Below are 18,658 nucleotides of genomic sequence, written 5' to 3'. Positions count from 1 at the left end.
GGCATTATTTTTTGGCATTTTGATGATGCTATTCTAGAAAATCTAGAAAAAAGGGGGTCATTGGGTAGCCGCAACCAAAAAAAGGGGGTCATTGTGTAGCCGCCACTAAAAAAAAGGGGGATCATCGGGTATAGTCAACTTCAAAAGAGGGGGCCTATTGACAGGCACATACCGTCACTTCCAAAGTTGAGTGCCCCCCCCCCCCCGTGCACGAACCAACAGGTTTGATCAGGGATGGTTTGATATGAGTCCAGTACTTATTTTTTTGGGTTACTAAACACCCGGCGGAGGGCACTCGACTTTGAAAGTGATGTGCGGACAGCAGTTCGAAACTAGGGGTCTTTCGGTGAGAGCCTATACACACCGAAAAAATAAGGGGGGTCTTTCCGTGAGATGGGGAAAATCTTACAAAAAAGGGGGTCATTCAGTGGAACTGGGAAAAGTTTTGGGACAAAACATAAAAGTTGATACAAAATTTGGGGTAATTTAGTGAGATTATTAGAATTTTCCAAATATAAAAAAAAAAAGGGGGCCTTTTGGTGACAGGTAAACAAAAAAGGGGGTCATTGGGTGAGAGGGAGTTCATCAGTAAAACAAAAAAGGGATCATTGGGTGAGAGTGAGTTGAAAAATGGGGGTCAATGTGGTCGGCACATCGCCGTCACCCATTTTTAGTGAGTGACCCCCTCCCCCGGGACTAAACAGTAACTCCTCATAATTCTGCTCCAGCATTGTCTTGCTATGGGTCTTGTTTCTTTTGTGGCTGCCTTGAGTTATGATCTCACTTTTTTTGTTTATATTTATTTATTATGTTGTTATAATTTGTTTTTTGCTTAATATTTTGTGTACAATGTAATTCGGCCTCCGGGCCGCGATTTTGTGCCAATAAAATCATATCATATCATAATTCGTGGTCAGAGCTGGAATTTGATCCGATCAACTTACAATTTTGATTCATTTTGTTCGTTATTGCCACAACCTGTGTCAGTTTTGATTGTAATCACTTGCTTTTGATGTTTATTGTATAATAGTATACTTCTAGTAGACCAGTGCCGTAGCCAAGGGTGGGAGGGGGAGGGGGGCAAGGAGGCAGCTTCCCCTCTGTGCGAAGTCTTGCTGCCCCTTTTGCCCCTCCTATAGATCCTGTGGAATGCCTTTTCTGTAATTATTTTTAGCCCATTTTTGTCAAAATTTGCCTCCTCTTGGAAATTTGCCTTTCCCCCAGTTTCCCCTCCCCCTCCTCTGAAAAAGTCCTGGCTACGCCACTGGCCAAGGGGGGAGGGGGAAGCTGCCCACCCTGTGAGAAGTCCCCGCCCCCATTTTAGCCCATTTTTGACCATTTTGCCCCTTGAAAGTTGCCTCCCCCTTTACCCACCCTCTGAAAAAGTGCTGACTACGCCACTGTATTATGGTAGACCTATCCATTTCTGTTCAACGTTTAACATATAGGCCTATATTCTTCTCATGTGAATTATATTTTACGAACGCACGATATAAAACAATAGAATATGAATAACATTCATGCTAAGGCGACGAAAAAAACTGTTCTATGGGCCCGGCCGACCCAACTTTGCATTTTGGAGAATTTTTTATTTATTTTATTTTGCTAAAATCATGTAAAAAGGTTATTTGATGAATGTATAGGGTGTGCGCTCTTGTAGCAGCAAAGTCCCTGAATTGTTGTTAAGTGGTTTATGGAATGATGTGGGGCCGTAGTGGTCAGCGACAACCTGTAAAGTGTGCTGAGGCCTGTGGATCAACGCCTAGGCGTTGTGCCTTTGCGTAGCGCAGTATAATTTTTTTTAATCAGCCGTTTGAGACTTATTTTTACATCGCGTTGTTAAATGAAATGAATAGTTTAAGGGCTGGGGTATGAACGTTTGGACAGTATTTATTTTGGGACATTAGAGCACATCAGACATATCGAATTGCATTCTGAATACGAAGAATGTCATTCTGATATCAAATAATTTTTATTTTTGAAATTCGCAATTTAATACACATTTTATGGCAAATCATTAAAATTGATATTTTTGATATTTAACAGTACTTGAAGTAAACTTTATAAATCTGATGATTTATACTTAAAGTGTATGTAGGTGGGATGAAAAGCCGACGATCAATTGAAAATTTTGACCTTTGTATTGAAGATATGGATTTTTTTCCCAAAACACCAAAAAAATTAGGTCTTTTGGGGAAAAAATCCATATCTTCAATATGAAAGGGCAAAATTTTCAATTGACCGTCGGCTTTTCCTCCCTGCTACATACACTTTAAGAATATATCATTAGATTTTTATAATTTACTTCGAGGACTGTTATATATCAAAAATTTGAAAAATATCAAATTTTTATAATTTGTCATAAAATTTGTATTAGGCCTATATTGTGATTTAAAAAAATGAAAATTATTTGATATCAGAAAGACATGCTTCGTATTCAGAATGCAATTCGATAGGTCTGAGGTGCTCTCATGTCCCACAAAAAATACTGTCGAAACGCAATAAACGCTCATTTTGGATCCCTTAAGGTTGGTCTGAACCCTGGAATTATGGATACTTTCGGGCCTCATAACTGCTAAATTGTTGGTCTAAAGTATAAAAGTATACATATTTAGAATGGCAAAGACTTGATAAGTTCATCTGTGAGGTCAAATTTGGGCCAAAATGCTCATTTTTTTTTTTTTTTTTTTAAAAACGGGTTTTTTTGGCCCACTTTTTTTTTCGTGCAACGTAAAAAAAAAATTCTTGGGCCAAATTGGTTTTTTTTATTAATTTTTAAAAACAAGGTTCTCGAACCACGAGTCTCGCCTGCTTTCGCGATCGCCTGCTTTTACGATTACTTTTGGTAGAAGTAAATGAACCTGCAACAACCCATGGCGATTTGCCTGTTCAATTTGAGCTTGATTGGACCAATATTGGAATTTGACCTTTGATCCCTAAATTTTGGTGGGTCTCGGCTGGGCACAATTACCTGGCTGATGGTGACTGTACCCAACAAGTCTCATGCCCATCCGACAATTTTTACTAATTTGACCTCAGATGACCCCTACTGACCCCAAAATGACCTTCCAAAAATTGGGCTCTAAATGTTGACTGCACCTATCAAGTTTCATGCCCATACAACAGTTTTTAGTCATTTGACTTCAGATGACCTCTGAGTGACCTTAGATGACCTTGCAATGACTGTCCAAAAATTTGGCTCTAAATGATGACTGTACCCACCAAGTTTCATGCCCCTGTGACAGTTTTTAGAAATTTGACCACAGATGACCCATGGGTGACCTCAGATGTCCCTGAAATGACCTTCCAAAAATTTTACTTTAAATGTTGACTGTAACCACCAAGTGTCATGCCCATGGATGACCTTGGATGATCCCAAAATGACCTTCCAAAAATTTGGCTCTAAATGTTGACTGTACCCACCAAGTTTTATGCCCATACAACAGTTTTAGTAATTTGACCTCAGATGACCCCTGGGTGACCCCGAAATGCCCTTCAAAAATCGGACTCTTAATGTTGAAAGTAACCACTAAGTGTCATGCCCATACAACAGTTTTAAGTAATTTGACCTCAGATGACCCCTGGGTGACCTTGGATGACCCCAAAATGACCTTCAAAAAATTTGGCTCTAAATATTGACTGTACCCACCAAGTTTCATGCCCATACGACAGTTTTAGTAATTTGACCTCAGATGACCCTGGGTGACCCCTGAAATGCCCTTCCAAAAATTTGACTCTTAATGTTGACTGTAACCACTAAGTGTCATGCCCATACAACAGTTTTTAGTAATTTGACCTCAGATGACCCCTGGGTGACCTTGGATGACCCCGAAATTACCTTCCGAAACTTTGACTCTAAATGTTGACTGTACCCACCAAGTATCATGCCCATATGACAGTTTTTAGTAATTTGACCTTAGATGACCCCTGGGTGACCCCGAAATAACCTTCCAAAAATTTGGCTCTAAATGTTGACTGTACCCACCAAGTTACACGCCCATATGATAGTTTTGAGTAATGTGACCTCAGATGACCCCTGTGTGAACTTGGATGACCCCAACACTACCTTCCGAAACTTTGACTCTAAATGTTTACTGTACCCACCAAGTTTCGTGCCCATACAACAATTTTTAGTAATTTGACCTTAGATGACCCCTGGGTGACCCCGAAATGACCTTCCAAAAATTTGGCTCTAAATGTTGACTGTACCCACCAAGTTTCACGCCCATATGACAGTTTTTAGTAATGTGACCTCAGATGACCCCTGTGTGACCTTGGATGACCCCGAAATTACCTTCCGAAACTTTGACTCTAAATGTTGACTGTACCCACCAAGTTTCATGCCCATATGACAATTTTTAGTAATTTGACCTCAGATGACCCTTGGGTGACCTCAGATGAACCCGAAATAACCTTCCGCAAATTTTACTCTAAATGTTGACTGTACCCACCAAGTTTCATGCCCATAAGACAGTTTTTAGTAATTTGACCTCAGATGAACCCTGGGTGACCTCGGATGACCCCGAAATAACCTTCTAAACATTTGACTCTAAATGTTGACTGTACCCACCAAGTTTCATGCCCATACGACAGTTTTAAGTAATTTGACCTCAGATAACCCCTGGGTGACCTCGGATGACCCCGAAATTACCTTCCGAAACTTTGACTCTAAATGTTGACTGTACCCACCAAGTATCATGCCCATATGACAGTTTTTAGTAATCTGACCCTAGATGACCCCTGGGTGACCCCGAAATAACCTTCCAAAAATTTGGCTCTAAATGTTGACTGTACCCACCAAGTTACACGCCCATATGACAGTTTTTAGTAATGTGACCTCAGATGACCCCTGTGTGACCTTGGATGACCGAACATTACCTTCCGAAACTTTGACTCTAAATGTTGACTGTACCCACCAAGTTTCATGCCCATATGACAGTTTTTAGTAATTTGACCTCAGATGACCCTTGGGTGACCTCGGATGAACCCGAAATAACCTTCCGAAAATTTTACTCTAAATGTTGACTGTACCCACCAAGTTTCGTGCCCATACACCCCGAAATGACCTTCCAAAAATTTGGCTCTAAATGTTGACTGTACCCACCAAGTTTCATGCCCATATGACAGTTTTTAGTAATGTGACCTCAGATGACCCCTGTGTGACCTTGGATGACCCTGAAATTACCTTCCGAAACTTTGACTCTAAATGTTGACTGTACCCACCAAGTTTCATGCCCATATGACAGTTTTTAGTAATTTGACCTCAGATGACCCCTGGATGACCCTGAAATAATTTTCCGAACATTTGACTCTAAATGTTGACTGTACCCACCAAGTTTCATGCCCATACGACAGTTTTTAGTAATTTGACCTCAGATGACACCTCGGATGACCCCGAAATAATCTTTTGAACATTTGAATCTAAATGTTGACTGTACCCACCAAGTTTCATGCCCATACGACAGTTTTGAGTAATTTGACCTCAGATAACCCCTGGGTGACCTCGGATGACCCCGAAATAATCTTCCGAACATTTGACTCTAAATGTTGACTGTACCCACCAAGTTTCATGCCCATACGACAGTTTTTAGTAGTTTGACCTAAGATGACCCCTGGGTGACCTCGGATGACCCCGAAATAATCTTCCGAACATTTGACTCTAAATGTTGACTGGACCCACCAAGTTTCATGCCCATACTACAGTTTTTAGTAGTTTGCCCTTAGATGACCCCTGGGTGACCTCGGATGACCCTGAAATAATCTTCCGAACATTTGACTCTAAATGTTGACTGTACCCACCAAGTTTCATGCCCATAAGACAGTTTTTAGTAATTTGACCTCAGATGACCCCTGGGTGACCTCGGATGACCCCGAAATAATCTTCTAAACATTTGACTCTAAATGTTGACTGTACCCACCAAGTTTCATGCCCATACGACAGTTTTGAGTAATTTGACCTCAGATGACCCCTGGGTGACCTCGGATGACCCCGAAATTACCTTCCGAAACTTTGACTCTAAATGTTGACTGTACCCACCAAGTATCATGCCCATATGACAGTTTTTAGTAATTTGACCTTAGATGACCCCTGGGTGACCCCGAAATAACCTTCCAAAAATTTGGCTCTAAATGTTGACTGTACCCACCAAGTTACACGCCCATATGACAGTTTTTAGTAATGTGACCTCAGATGACCCCTGTGTGACCTTGGATGACCGAACATTACCTTCCGAAACTTTGACTCTAAATGTTGACTGTACCCACCAAGTTTCATGCCCATATGACAGTTTTAGTAATTTGACCTCAGATGACCCTGGATGACCCTGAAATAATTTTCCGAACATTTGACTCTAAATGTTGACTGTACCCACCAAGTTTCATGCCCATACGACAGTTTTAGTAATTTGACCTCAGATGACACCTCGGATGACCCCGAAATAATCTTTTGAACATTTGAATCTAAATGTTGACTGTACCCACCAAGTTTCATGCCCATACGACAGTTTTGAGTAATTTGACCTCAGATAACCCCTGGGTGACCTCGGATGACCCTGAAATAATCTTCCGAACATTTGACTCTAAATGTTGACTGTACCCACCAAGTTTCATGCCCATACGACAGTTTTTAGTAGTTTGACCTAAGATGACCCCTGGGTGACCTCGGATGACCCTGAAATAATCTTCCGAACATTTGACTCTAAATGTTGACTGGACCCACCAAGTTTCATGCCCATACGACAGTTTTTAGTAGTTTGACCTTAGATGACCCCTGGGTGACCTCGGATGACCCTGAAATAATCTTCCGAACATTTGACTCTAAATGTTGACTGTACCCACCAAGTTTCATGCCCATACGACAGTTTTTAGTAATTTGACCTTAGATGACCCCTGGGTGACCTTGGATGACCCCGAAATAATCTTCCGAACATTTAACTCTAAATGTTGATTGTACCCACCAAGTTTCATGCCCATAGGACAGTTTTTAGTAATTTGACCTTAGATGACCCCTGGGTGACCTCGGATGACCCCAAAATAATCTTCTGAACATTTGACTCTAAATGTTGACTGTACCCACCAAGTTTCATGCCCATACGACAGTTTTTAGTGATTTGACCTCAGATGACCCCTGGGTGACCTCGGATGACCCCGAAATAATCTTCCGAACATTTGACTCTAAATGTTGACTGTACCCACCAAGTTTCATGCCCATACGACAGTTTTTAGTAGTTTGACCTTAGATGACCCCTGGGTGACCTCCGGGGGGGGGCCACTTACATTACGTGATGGACACCATGCTCATGTATAGACTCTCGAAACGCACCCTAAACGAGTATTACTCAGCGCATGCAAAACATACCCTAAACAAGTATTTTGCCATTTCTTAGTGTTTTTTAACACTAAGAAAGTAAAAATTCATGTTCAGGTTCTTGTTTAATATAAGAAGTTTGATGTTTCTTAATGTTTTACCCTACGATTTGTTCTGATAGAAGCCAAACATAGCCTATTTCACCCTTTTTTATTTTGCCATTAAACTTTGGTACCCTAAAAAGGCCTAAGCAAGTATTTTGCTTGGAAAAGTATACCCTTTTTCCTGATTTTTGGCGTTTTGACACCCTAAACAGGTACAGCGCTGTACTTGCCCAATGCTGAAAAACAACCCTTTTTTTTTTTTTTTTACACGAGCATGGTGTCCACCTTGAAATACTAGTGGCCTCGCCGGGGGTGACCTCATATGACCCCGAAATACTCTTCCGAACATTTGACTCTTAATGTTGACTGGACCCACCAAGTTTCATGCCCATACGAGTTTTTAGTAGTTTGACCTTAGAGGACCCCTGGGTGACCTCGGATGACCCTGAAATGATTTTCCGAACATTTGACTCTAAATGTTGACTGTACCCACCAAGTTTCATGCCCATACGACAGTTTTAGTAATTTGACCTCAATGACCTCTGGGTGACCTTGGATGACCCCGAAATAATCTTCCGAACATTTGACTCTAAATGTTGACTGTACCCACCAAGTTTCATGCCCATACGACAGTTTTTAGTGATTTGACCTCAGATGACCCCTGGGTGACCTCGGATGACCCCGAAATAATCTTCCGAACATTTGACTCTAAATGTTGACTGTACCCACCAAGTTTCATGCCCATACGACAGTTTTAGTAGTTTGACCTTAGATGACCCTGGGTGACCTCCCGGGGGACCACTTACATTACGTGATGGACACCATGCTCATGTATAGACTCTCGAAACGCACCCTAAACGAGTATTACTCAGCGCATGCAAAACATACCCTAAACAAGTATTTTGCCATTTCTTAGTGTTTTTTAACACTAAGAAAGTAAAAATCATGTTCAGGTTCTTGTTTAATATAAGAAGTTTGATGTTTCTTAATGTTTTACCCTACGATTTGTTCTGATAGAAGCCAAACATAGCCTATTTCACCCTTTTTTATTTTGCCATTAAACTTTGGTACCCTAAAAGGCCTAAGCAAGTATTTTGCTTGGAAAAGTATACCCTTTTTCCTGATTTTTGGCGTTTTGACACCTAAACAGGTACAGCGCTGTACTTGCCCAATGCTGAAAAACAACCCTTTTTACTTGTTTTTTTACACGAGCATGGTGTCCACCTTGAAATACAAGTGGCCCCCCCGGGGGTGACCTCAAATGACCCCGAAATAATCTTCCGAACATTTGACTCTTAATGTTGACTGGACCCACCAAGTTTCATGCCCATACGAGTTTTTAGTAGTTTGACCTTAGATGACCCCTGGGTGACCTCGGATGACCCTGAAATGATTTTCCGAACATTTGACTCTAAATGTTGACTGTACCCACCAAGTTTCATGCCCATACGACAGTTTTAGTAATTTGACCTCAATGACCTCTGGGTGACCTTGGATGACCCCGAAATAATCTTCCGAACATTTAACTCTAAATGTTGATTGTACCCACCAAGTTTCATGCCCATAGGACAGTTTTTAGTAATTTGACCTTAGATGACCCCTGGGTGACCTCGGATGACCACAAAATAATCTTCTGAACATTTGACTCTAAATGTTGACTGTACCCACCAAGTTTCATGCCCATACGACAGTTTTTAGTGATTTGACCTCAGATGACCCCTGGGTGACCTCGGATGACCCTGAAATAATCTTCCGAACATTTGACTCTAAATGTTGACCGTATCCACCAAGTTTCGTGCCCATACGGCAGTTTTTAGTCATTTGACCTCAGATGACCCCTGGATGACATTGGGTGACCTTGACACACTAACCAATACAAACTTGTTCTGCCTGGGGTGAAGATGCACCCACCCACCAAGTTTGAAGAACGTGCGACCCCTATAGTCTCTGAGAAAATAGGTTTTTGCATTTTATGCATAAATTATGCAAATTAGGTACTTAATTACCATATTTTGCGCTGAAAATCGAATCGGGTTGAGATCCTCTGGTCATACTACCCCCTACCACGTTATGTTGACCGTACCCACCAAGTTTCGTGCCCATACGACAGTTTTTAGTCATTTGACCTCAGATGATCCCTGGATGACCTCGGGTGACCTTGACGCACTAACCAATACAAACTTGTTCTGTCTGGGGTGAAGATGCACCCACCCACCAAGTTTAAATAACGTGCGACCCCAAGTCTCCGAGAAAATAGGTTTTTGCATTTTATGCATAAATTATGCAAATTAGGTACTTAATTACCATATTTTGCGCTGAAAATCGAATCGGGTTGAGATCCTCTGGTCATACTACTACCCCCTACCACGTTTCATCATCATAGGGCTTAGGGATCTTACGGATCCCCAGATACAGCTCCACAAGGCGGATTTCTTCAGATTTCTAACCATATTTGTAGAATCGTTCCGCCTAAATTATGCAAATTAACAACTAAATGCGCATACTTTTCGCCGAAAAACTAATCAGGTGATCAGCAGGTGTGTATCATTCCTGTCACCAGGTTTCGTTACCATGCGCCCGACGGATCTTGAGATAGTCTGTCCACAAACTCCGCTATCAATTTGCGCTGATTTTCGCAAATTATGCAAATTAGCTAGGCCCTATGTTAATTTGCATATTTTTCACCGAAAACATACGGTTACGGAGCAAACTTGGATACCCTTCCTCCCACCAAGTAGCGTCGCCGTAGGTCTTACGGTTCCCCAGATACAGCTCCGGACGGACACACATACCGTACATCCACACATACATCCACGCCCCCCCACACGCACGGACAGACAGAAATAGTGACTACTAAGTCCCATCCTGAACAAAGTTCAGGCGAGACAACTAGACAATAATATCTAGGGACCGTTTTTTCATTTTTTGAATTTCGACCAGCTTCAAGAAATTTGCACCAAAAATGGTCAAAAAATGCTGAATTTTCAAAAAAATCATAAAAAAGCCCGATTTTCGCCCAAATTTCAAATATTTTTAGTGAAGTTGGTCAAAATTAAAAAAAAATAAAAAAACGGTCCCTAGATATTTTTGTCTAGTTTTAAAAATTAATAAAAAAAAAATTGGCCCAAGAATTTTTTTTTTACGTTGCACGAAAAAAAAAGTGGGCCAAAAAAACTGGTTTTTGGGATTTGGGCCAAAAATGAGCATTTTGGCCCAAATTTGACATCACAGATGAACTTATCAAGTCTTAGTCATTCTAAATAGGCCTATGTATACTTTTATATACTTTACACCAACACTTTAGCAGTTATGAGGCCCAAAAGTTTCCATAATTCCAGGGTTCAGACCAACCTTTTAACTTATATAGGCTACTAGGACATGAAAAATTTAAGAATTATTTTGGTATGTTTGATTGTGACATGAGCATGATATGTTGATAATCATGATAATGATAATGATAAATTGCCACGCACGTTACCATGATCCACAAAACTTACAATTTATTTTTGAAACTATTCTGTGTCTAATGCCCACGCACACACCCCGTACCCATTTAAACAATGCAATGGACAACCTTTGATATGGCAAGTCAACTTTGCTGTCCGATAGGCTAGGCCTATACATGTTACAATCTCATCTCAAAGTAGGGCCTACCGGTATTTCAACAATGGATAACCGTGATACGGTAAGTCTACGTTACCATCAACATTGCTATCAGATATTAATAACTTTGCAAATCAGTTATATGTCGTGCATCGTAACAAATCTAAACATTTTGCTTTGGACCTCAGAATATCCCGAGAGGCGGAAGGGAAAATGTTTAGATATTTCACAATACCTTCAAAACAACAAATGCACATGTAGGCCTATAACCTCTAATTACAAAATCATATCAAAGTACATGTATACTTGCAGATTCAAACGTAGTGGCAAATAAAATGAAAGTTATTAAATTAAACTTCAACATTACTTGAGGAAGTTCCTCGAAAGCGCTTTAATAACTTTGATATCAAAGTAGTTAGACAATACATACATACATTTTAAATATTTATATAGCGCTGCTACATTTAGAACGATATTATAATATTTTCAGAATGATAGCCATTAGCCAAGTGCATAAATACACTGTTAAAAATATTCCGTAAATTTACGGAATTATCTGGCAGCAATATTTCCAGAATATATTTTTTTGTTTCCGTTAAATAACATTTTATTTCCATAATTATAAGATATTTTCTGTAATGTAACAGACACTTTACGTATATTTTACGAAAATTCGTTATGTATTACAGAAAATGTATGTATTTCTACGAAAAAGATAAATACAGTGGAAAACGGAACTTCTGGAAATTTTGCTGCCAGAAAAATTTCAAAATAACGGAAATATTTCCGTCAACAAAAGTTATTGAAGCACATTTACTGTATTTAACAAACTGTTAACACTGTAAGTATGAAAATGTATGTTGGAAAATAAGATTAGGCCTACTTTAATCATGCTGAGGTCAGTTGATATTTCTTTCATTGAAATAATTTTACACTAAAAACAGTTTCCGTAAATTTACAGATTTCTGTTAGTTTACGGAAACTGTTTTACGGACATTTTTAACAGTACATACAAGTGCGCAGTACGGCTAGATTATGTACAAAGGTGTAGAGTACACTATTCTGAAAACATACTGTATAGAATCAGCGTAGCTGTTCCCTGTCTGACATCAGTACGTACTTACAGCACGCCCTCCCTTAAAACTTTGATTAAATTTATTGGGAGATTTTACCAGATAGCAAATGAAGAGGGTGCGCTTGCCTGGAACTTGCCTTGCCTGGAAGTGTGAACTCCCGAGGAACTTGCACATGATGTCCATAATATCTTCTTCCAGGAGTCCACGTTTCATGTGCTTCGGTGAGGATGGGGTTCGATGGACCCCGAGGGGTGAACTCGTAGAGTGGTACCCGATACATGAAATTGTTATAGCGAAATCCAGCATGATAGTGAACATATTGCCAAATGATTTTGTTGTTTTGAGCTGATGGGGGTAAAGTGGAGAGGGCACTTAAAGAAATGCACCCCTTCGGGTGTGTCTTCATTGTTAACACCACCTATGGCTTACCTTCTGGTACATCAGTAGTACGGCCGGATACATTTATCTGTTTCCGGTGTTCCACTTTTCCCCCGCCACTTTGGAGTAAGTTGTCCACTTTGCCCCGACCACATGAGATTTCTCCCGACAAGCATCACTGTGACGTACGCAGGGCTATTGCTAGAGAGAGAGAGAGAGAGAGGGGGGAGTAAGGGAGTGTGAAACCCACGTGCAATACACAATTGTTGTCGACAAAAAAAATATGGGTCTACAATTCACGAAATATTCCCGTCGGCAAAACATGCTGTACACCCCCCATTCATAGCGACGCCCACTTTACCACTATGAATAGAGTAGGCTTAAGCCCGTCTGTCACAGCACAGTGCTTTGGCAGATAATTATATTTCTATAAATTATCGGACTATAGGCTATATGAAAACAGACATTTTCTGTAAAAAGCACAAATACCTGACTCACACCCCGGGACTCACACTAACGCCGCGCCCCCATCACAAACCGGATCATGCTGGATGATGGATCCAGTGCCGTGTTCTTATACACGAGCTTGGAAATTGAGGGCAGCATATACATAAGACAATGTGGGTGTTTCGTTTTGCCCCTTGGTCCACTTTGCCCCGGTCTCCCCTAATATTTAAAAAAAAAACTTTGAATTTGGGTACACCCTATTCGGCAATCGCTCCTTATTAAATTTAAGTCGTTTTCTATAATGAATTGAAATAGGCCCCTATCTCCGGTACCATTTAATATTATTTAGTGTGTCATGATAAAAAATATTCTGTACAATTTCCCAACTGCAGGCACAAATAAATCCCGTTTTGACCCAAGATGAGACATAACACCCTCTACGAAGATCTTCACACAGTGGTACAAAATGTAATTGCTGAACTAAAGTAAAACACTTTATCCATGCCTTTTTCCACAAATCCACTTTGGTGGTTGTCACCCATAAACACTCAACTATACAATTTTACATTACAATGCGGTATAAAATGGAGCTGAATACACTACTTGGAATCAGCATTGCATCACCAAACAGTGCACCATGGGGATACTTTGAAGAAAGAAGCATTGAATTCGCTTCTTCGCGTTGACCGAAGTCCCCCAGGGGGGCCGTCTGAACCCAATGCACGTTTTATTCTGCCAAATGAAAGAGACTCACAGCACCCCTCGGGGACAAGATAAGCACATGACGCATGCGTGAATTGTTTTCAGCTGCCTGTTTTAAAGTGTGACAGGTGACTTCTCACGCTGCAGGGAGCGAGTGAAAATGTAATGGAGTGGCTACCTAGTGAGCGGAACCCTACAGCGCCCACATATCCGTCGCTATAGAGCCGAGGACAGGAGAACACTTGTACACATCCGCTCATATCTTGTGCTATTAGTGTCGTGTTTTATGCAGTTAAAATTATGTCTAACATATAATATACATGCATGTACAATTCAATATTTTGGAGAAATTACCAGTGGCAGTGCAGTGGTCCTTCAGTAAACGAGGGGTTCCGAGTGTCGACACAAATTGTCTAGTCTTGGTTTCAGCAGTCACGGGCGCCACGGCATCATGCATTGGTGGTGTGCCAGAACGTACTAAATCCTCAATGCGATCATCATTTATATAATGTTCATTCGATATACATGTGCATAAAACTGTGACAATACCAACTGCATTTTGTACTTGTTTATGCTGAATATTGGACATAAACTTCAACTTCAGTACTGAGCGTTTCATCCTGGAGTTGTCTGACACACACGTTGATTGAAAAGCGCGCGTCGCGGTGGAGAGCAGCACCAACCGGGGTGTGGCATCGAGAGATCGCGAACTGGCAACTTTTATACTTTGTGAGGACGGCAAGATGTCGCGGCGGAAACAATCCAAGCCGAGAGCAGTCAAACGTGAGTATTGAACTTTTTATCCGAAAATGTCGTTCGTAAATCATCATGTATAGCTATGTATGGCCGAATTAAAATTTAAAATATGGAGGGAAATTTCAAAAGGCTACACGCACGAATGAGGCCTTGTCATGTGTGTACACATCTCAAAATTGCTCGCAGGCCGCGAAGGCCAACATCTTTTCAAAAAGTTATGTTCAAGGCATGCAGGCCCTGGTTTGAGGGCCGAATACCGTGGCCAACCACTACTGCTCAGTGAGTCGGTGGGCCGGATCTGGCCCGATGTCCACTGATTTTAGATTCATCATCTTATTCAATATGCTATCCGTGTGAGCAACCCGGTGAGCTATGACTGAAGATCATCCTGGAGAGTATGATGGACATGCCTTTTAGCTGATACCACCTGCACAACCATGCAGAGGTCAGTCTTTTAGTTTTAATAGGGATAGGGTGACGGCCAGCTGAAATCGTATGTGTTTGTTGTGGGTCTTTCTAGGGTCTATGGTCAACCTTGATGGGGATGGTGTTTGATGATTACTTGCTATTTTGCAGGCAGTGATGGAGCAAGGACTTTTTGAAAGGGGGCAAGGCAAGTGTCAAGGGGGGGGCAAAGTTTGGTACAAAAGAGGCCTATAAAGTTTAAATTATCAAGGCCCGACAGCATCCCATGGGGGACTTCTCAATGCAGGGGGGGCCATGGAGCGGGCAAACTTCCCACAGAAATTTTTCAGTGATGCTCGCTAGCTTCGCTTGCTTTTTGAGGGGCATCGCGTTTTGCGAACAGGGCTAGTTCTTATTAACTTGAGTCCTTGAAAGTCCCTAGGCCTAAATATTTAAGGTTCTTTATAGAACTTTTGAAGGCTGTTTTAGCCTGTTTATAGAACCTATGTAAATTGAAAGCCCCACTTTTGGTTCAAGCTCCTTGGGAATTAGTCAAGTTTAAAATTTATCCATGTAAATTCTGTTCTGTCTGTCATCAAAGTAACAGGTGTATTGTTAGTTCTTCTGTGGAGAACTGGCCAGATGCAGGGGCTGCCAGCATATGGGACAAGAAAAGGTGTTAACTTTTGAGTGCACTATATGGGGAGGGCTGTGGGGTAATGTCACCTGATCTGGGAACCTGTATTTATTGAATTTGTACCCCCCCCCCCACCAAATGATTTCTGCCTCGTATGGGCGAGTCCCCAATATTTTAAATCTTCCAGAGCCCATGATTAATTAAGCATAAAAATTTGACTTAATTAGAAGCATAGGCCTGTCATTAGTTTGGTTAAAATATTTGTTAAATTAAGATCTTATGTTTGCACTGAAACTACACTTTGATGATGCGTACTAAACACAAACCGTACACCTTATTCATCGCTAGCTAGCCAATTTGCAAGTCAATTGTATATTGTGAAGACTAATATTTGACATAAATATGAAAGTTTTAAAATTCATTTTATAGTACATAGACTGATATCGATTAAACAGTCAAAAAGCAACTTTGGGGATACTACCAACAAATAAATATCGTCTTGCAAGGACCTATGGGAGTTCCATTTAAAAGCCTTTGTTTTCCCTGGTTGTCTCCTATGATTGCCAGTGTGGGTTTGAAGCTCTTTTAAACTGTTTCCATTAAAGGCAAAACTGAGACTACGATAGGTTGAAACTGATGGTGAAATCGAATTTTATTTTAAGATGTTGAATTGTTGATCCTTGGAGATGAGTCAACTTTATGGTAAATTGTTCTAACGATGCATTACTGTTGGTGTCTGGAGAATTCTTCTGATGTTAAAGTCTCGGCAGCCTTGAGTCTCTGTGGAACGGATTTTCTTTCCATCGTACTCTCTTGTCCTTTTAGATTTCTTGTATTTCCTGTTGTATTTTCTTGTTCTTATTAACGGTGAACAAGAGAATTAAAAGCACGTCTTAGACTCAACAAACATAGATTTTATTGTGTGTAAACATGAGATGATGATTGTATCTCATAACTTGGAGGCACAGTGTGACTTGGAGGATAGAAAATGTTAACTAGCTCTATTGGTTTACAAGCTAAGTTGAGAAGATGTTGATTACCATTTTGGAACCTCTTGTGTACATGTAAAATGGTCAGAAACGACACACATAGTGAAATCATTTAGGGAATGCAATAGTGGATAGGAGGGTAAATGCTTTTTGGTCCAAAAAACACCACGTTTTGGGCCTAAACTTTTTTGTAAATTTCTAAAATTTTGCACACTTTGCATGCAGCCTATCAGAATAGCAAAATTCACCTTCACTTGGGGTTAAAATAGTTTGAAATTGAAAATTTCCTAGTAACATAGGCAAAAAATATGCCCCCCCTAAATTTTAATGCTTCTGCCCACCACAAAGGGCCATTTCATGATCCACAGCCTTGTCCCGAGCTCCCACTTATACTCCAAAAAAATAGGTGGGGATTCGGTTGTTCGACAAAGACATCCAATTTTGTGTTTTCTGTCTGTCCGTCACAAAATGAGCCTGATATGGGGCATGGTAATGCAATTATGCTAACTTGCATAATGTATAAAATCTTGAAATTTTAGAAATAAGTTTTTTTCATCATGGATATAACTAAGCCCTAAAAAGAGGATGCTAGAATCACGACAAAAATTCCCCTTTAAAATTGGAAAGAATATGTAGAAAACCTGTAAATTTCTGTGTAAGATTTGAGACACAGCACCAAATTTAATGTACTGTTAATTTGCCACTTGAACCCAAAGCGAGTTGGCCTACATACTATAACCTGTACAACACTACTATATTCAACAAGTTATTTTGTTGGTCGCTTTTTGAGGGGTGTCACGGTTTTAAAATTTGCACCGCTCCAAAATTATGAAAATTTGCACATTTTCCAGTAATTAAAGGGCGAATATAGACAATAATATATATATTCGAACATTATTACTAGAAACAATTTGACCAAGTTTCAATTGAGGCAAAAATATACAAAATAAAAGTACCCTGAACAATATTAATGCATGTATTTTTAGCAAAATATTTGCAAAAATCACATATTAATGAGCCTTTTCAGTTTTAGATCATTGACTACATTGATTATTGATAAAAACAATAAGATACAAAGAAAATATAAAGTGATGTAAAATGAAAACCACGGAACTGCATCCTGCATGTCGTATTTGCTTCAAACAAAAAGCATATTGATCATTGTACTTTTCCATACTCAATTACTCTATTAAAAACATTCTCAAAGCATATCCTAATTTCCAGAAATTTCCACATTGACATACCACCTTAAGAGCACCTAAAATTAAAGGCTGCCGATGCATAGAATGTATGCACAAAACTTTCCAACCCTTTACATGCACACACCTGCATGTCCTACATGTTCCTGCTTTGAAACATGGTTGTCAGTGGGACCATGGACACACCTTGTCATACAGCTTCATACTGCAGCAAAGTTTGGACCTTTCATGTATCAGAAATCCATTGCTGCTATTAAAAAAGTGAGGACAGTCCCCCCATTGCAGGTGATTCCTTGTTTGATAGTTTTAAAGAATCAGGTGTCTGTCCTCATTTGGCACCACAAACAAATCGACTGCTTAGTGCCAGAAGTGGGTAAGTGCAATAAGCTGCACTGTGAACATTTGGCAATTTACAAACAAACAGTAGGTATATTGTACTCATCTACACATGGCAGCTATTGCACTTGCCCATTTCTTGCACTGAGCAGTCGAAATGTACCATGACGCAACACACACAAGGCCCCCCCCATTCCACACCCCACATGCCCCCATACACACATTATAACGCATGCAAATGCCACATAACCCAAAACCATGCAACGAGAATCAGCCTGTGTATCCATATTAAGGTAGACATGCCTATCGGTAATTGGTCGATACAGGGAAAGTGTTAATCAGATTTGCCGCTGGTTTCCTGAAGAGACACTTCAGTTCCTTAGTACCTGCCTGGCCATATGGGCAACCAGTGTGACAGTCAGCTAGCCAGCCATCATGCAGTCAGTACCCCCAGCCTGCCTGCAGCAGTCTTAGGGAGGTTGACTGGCAGCTTCCTGGGCTGGCCAACCTTGCCCACCCTAACATACCCCCTATTTCCACTTATTGAGTGATTACGGACTTGTCAAATATCCTACATGTAGGCCATTTAATGCTTCATTTGAGAAAAAATTACTAAGGATTTTTTTGTAGAAAAGTAAAGTTTATTTGTAATATATAGATCTTGAACTTGATAACAATGGGGCATGTGGAGTGGACATAATAAGAGCTGCATCTAATAAC

At 40.4% G+C, this 18,658-nt stretch overlaps 1 protein-coding gene across 2 annotated transcripts in view; it reads left to right on the top strand.

Moving 5' to 3' along the window:
• The first annotated feature begins 13,690 nt into the window (after positions 1-13,690).
• LOC140135927 (zinc finger protein 423-like) overlaps positions 13,691-18,658 on the top strand; it is a 79,757-nt gene continuing 74,789 nt past the window's right edge. For both annotated transcript variants that reach the window (XM_072157603.1, XM_072157602.1), the window contains exon 1: positions 13,691-14,399. In XM_072157603.1, coding sequence (XP_072013704.1) covers positions 14,360-14,399 — 40 coding nt within the window. In that variant the 5' untranslated portion in view covers positions 13,691-14,359. The remainder of the gene's footprint in view (positions 14,400-18,658) is intronic.

Source organism: Amphiura filiformis, chromosome 16 (genome assembly GCF_039555335.1).
Source record: "Amphiura filiformis chromosome 16, Afil_fr2py, whole genome shotgun sequence".
NCBI lineage: Eukaryota > Metazoa > Echinodermata > Ophiuroidea > Amphilepidida > Amphiuridae > Amphiura > Amphiura filiformis.
Note: the sequence above shows the minus strand (reverse complement) of the source record. Positions and strands in the feature narration are given on the sequence as shown.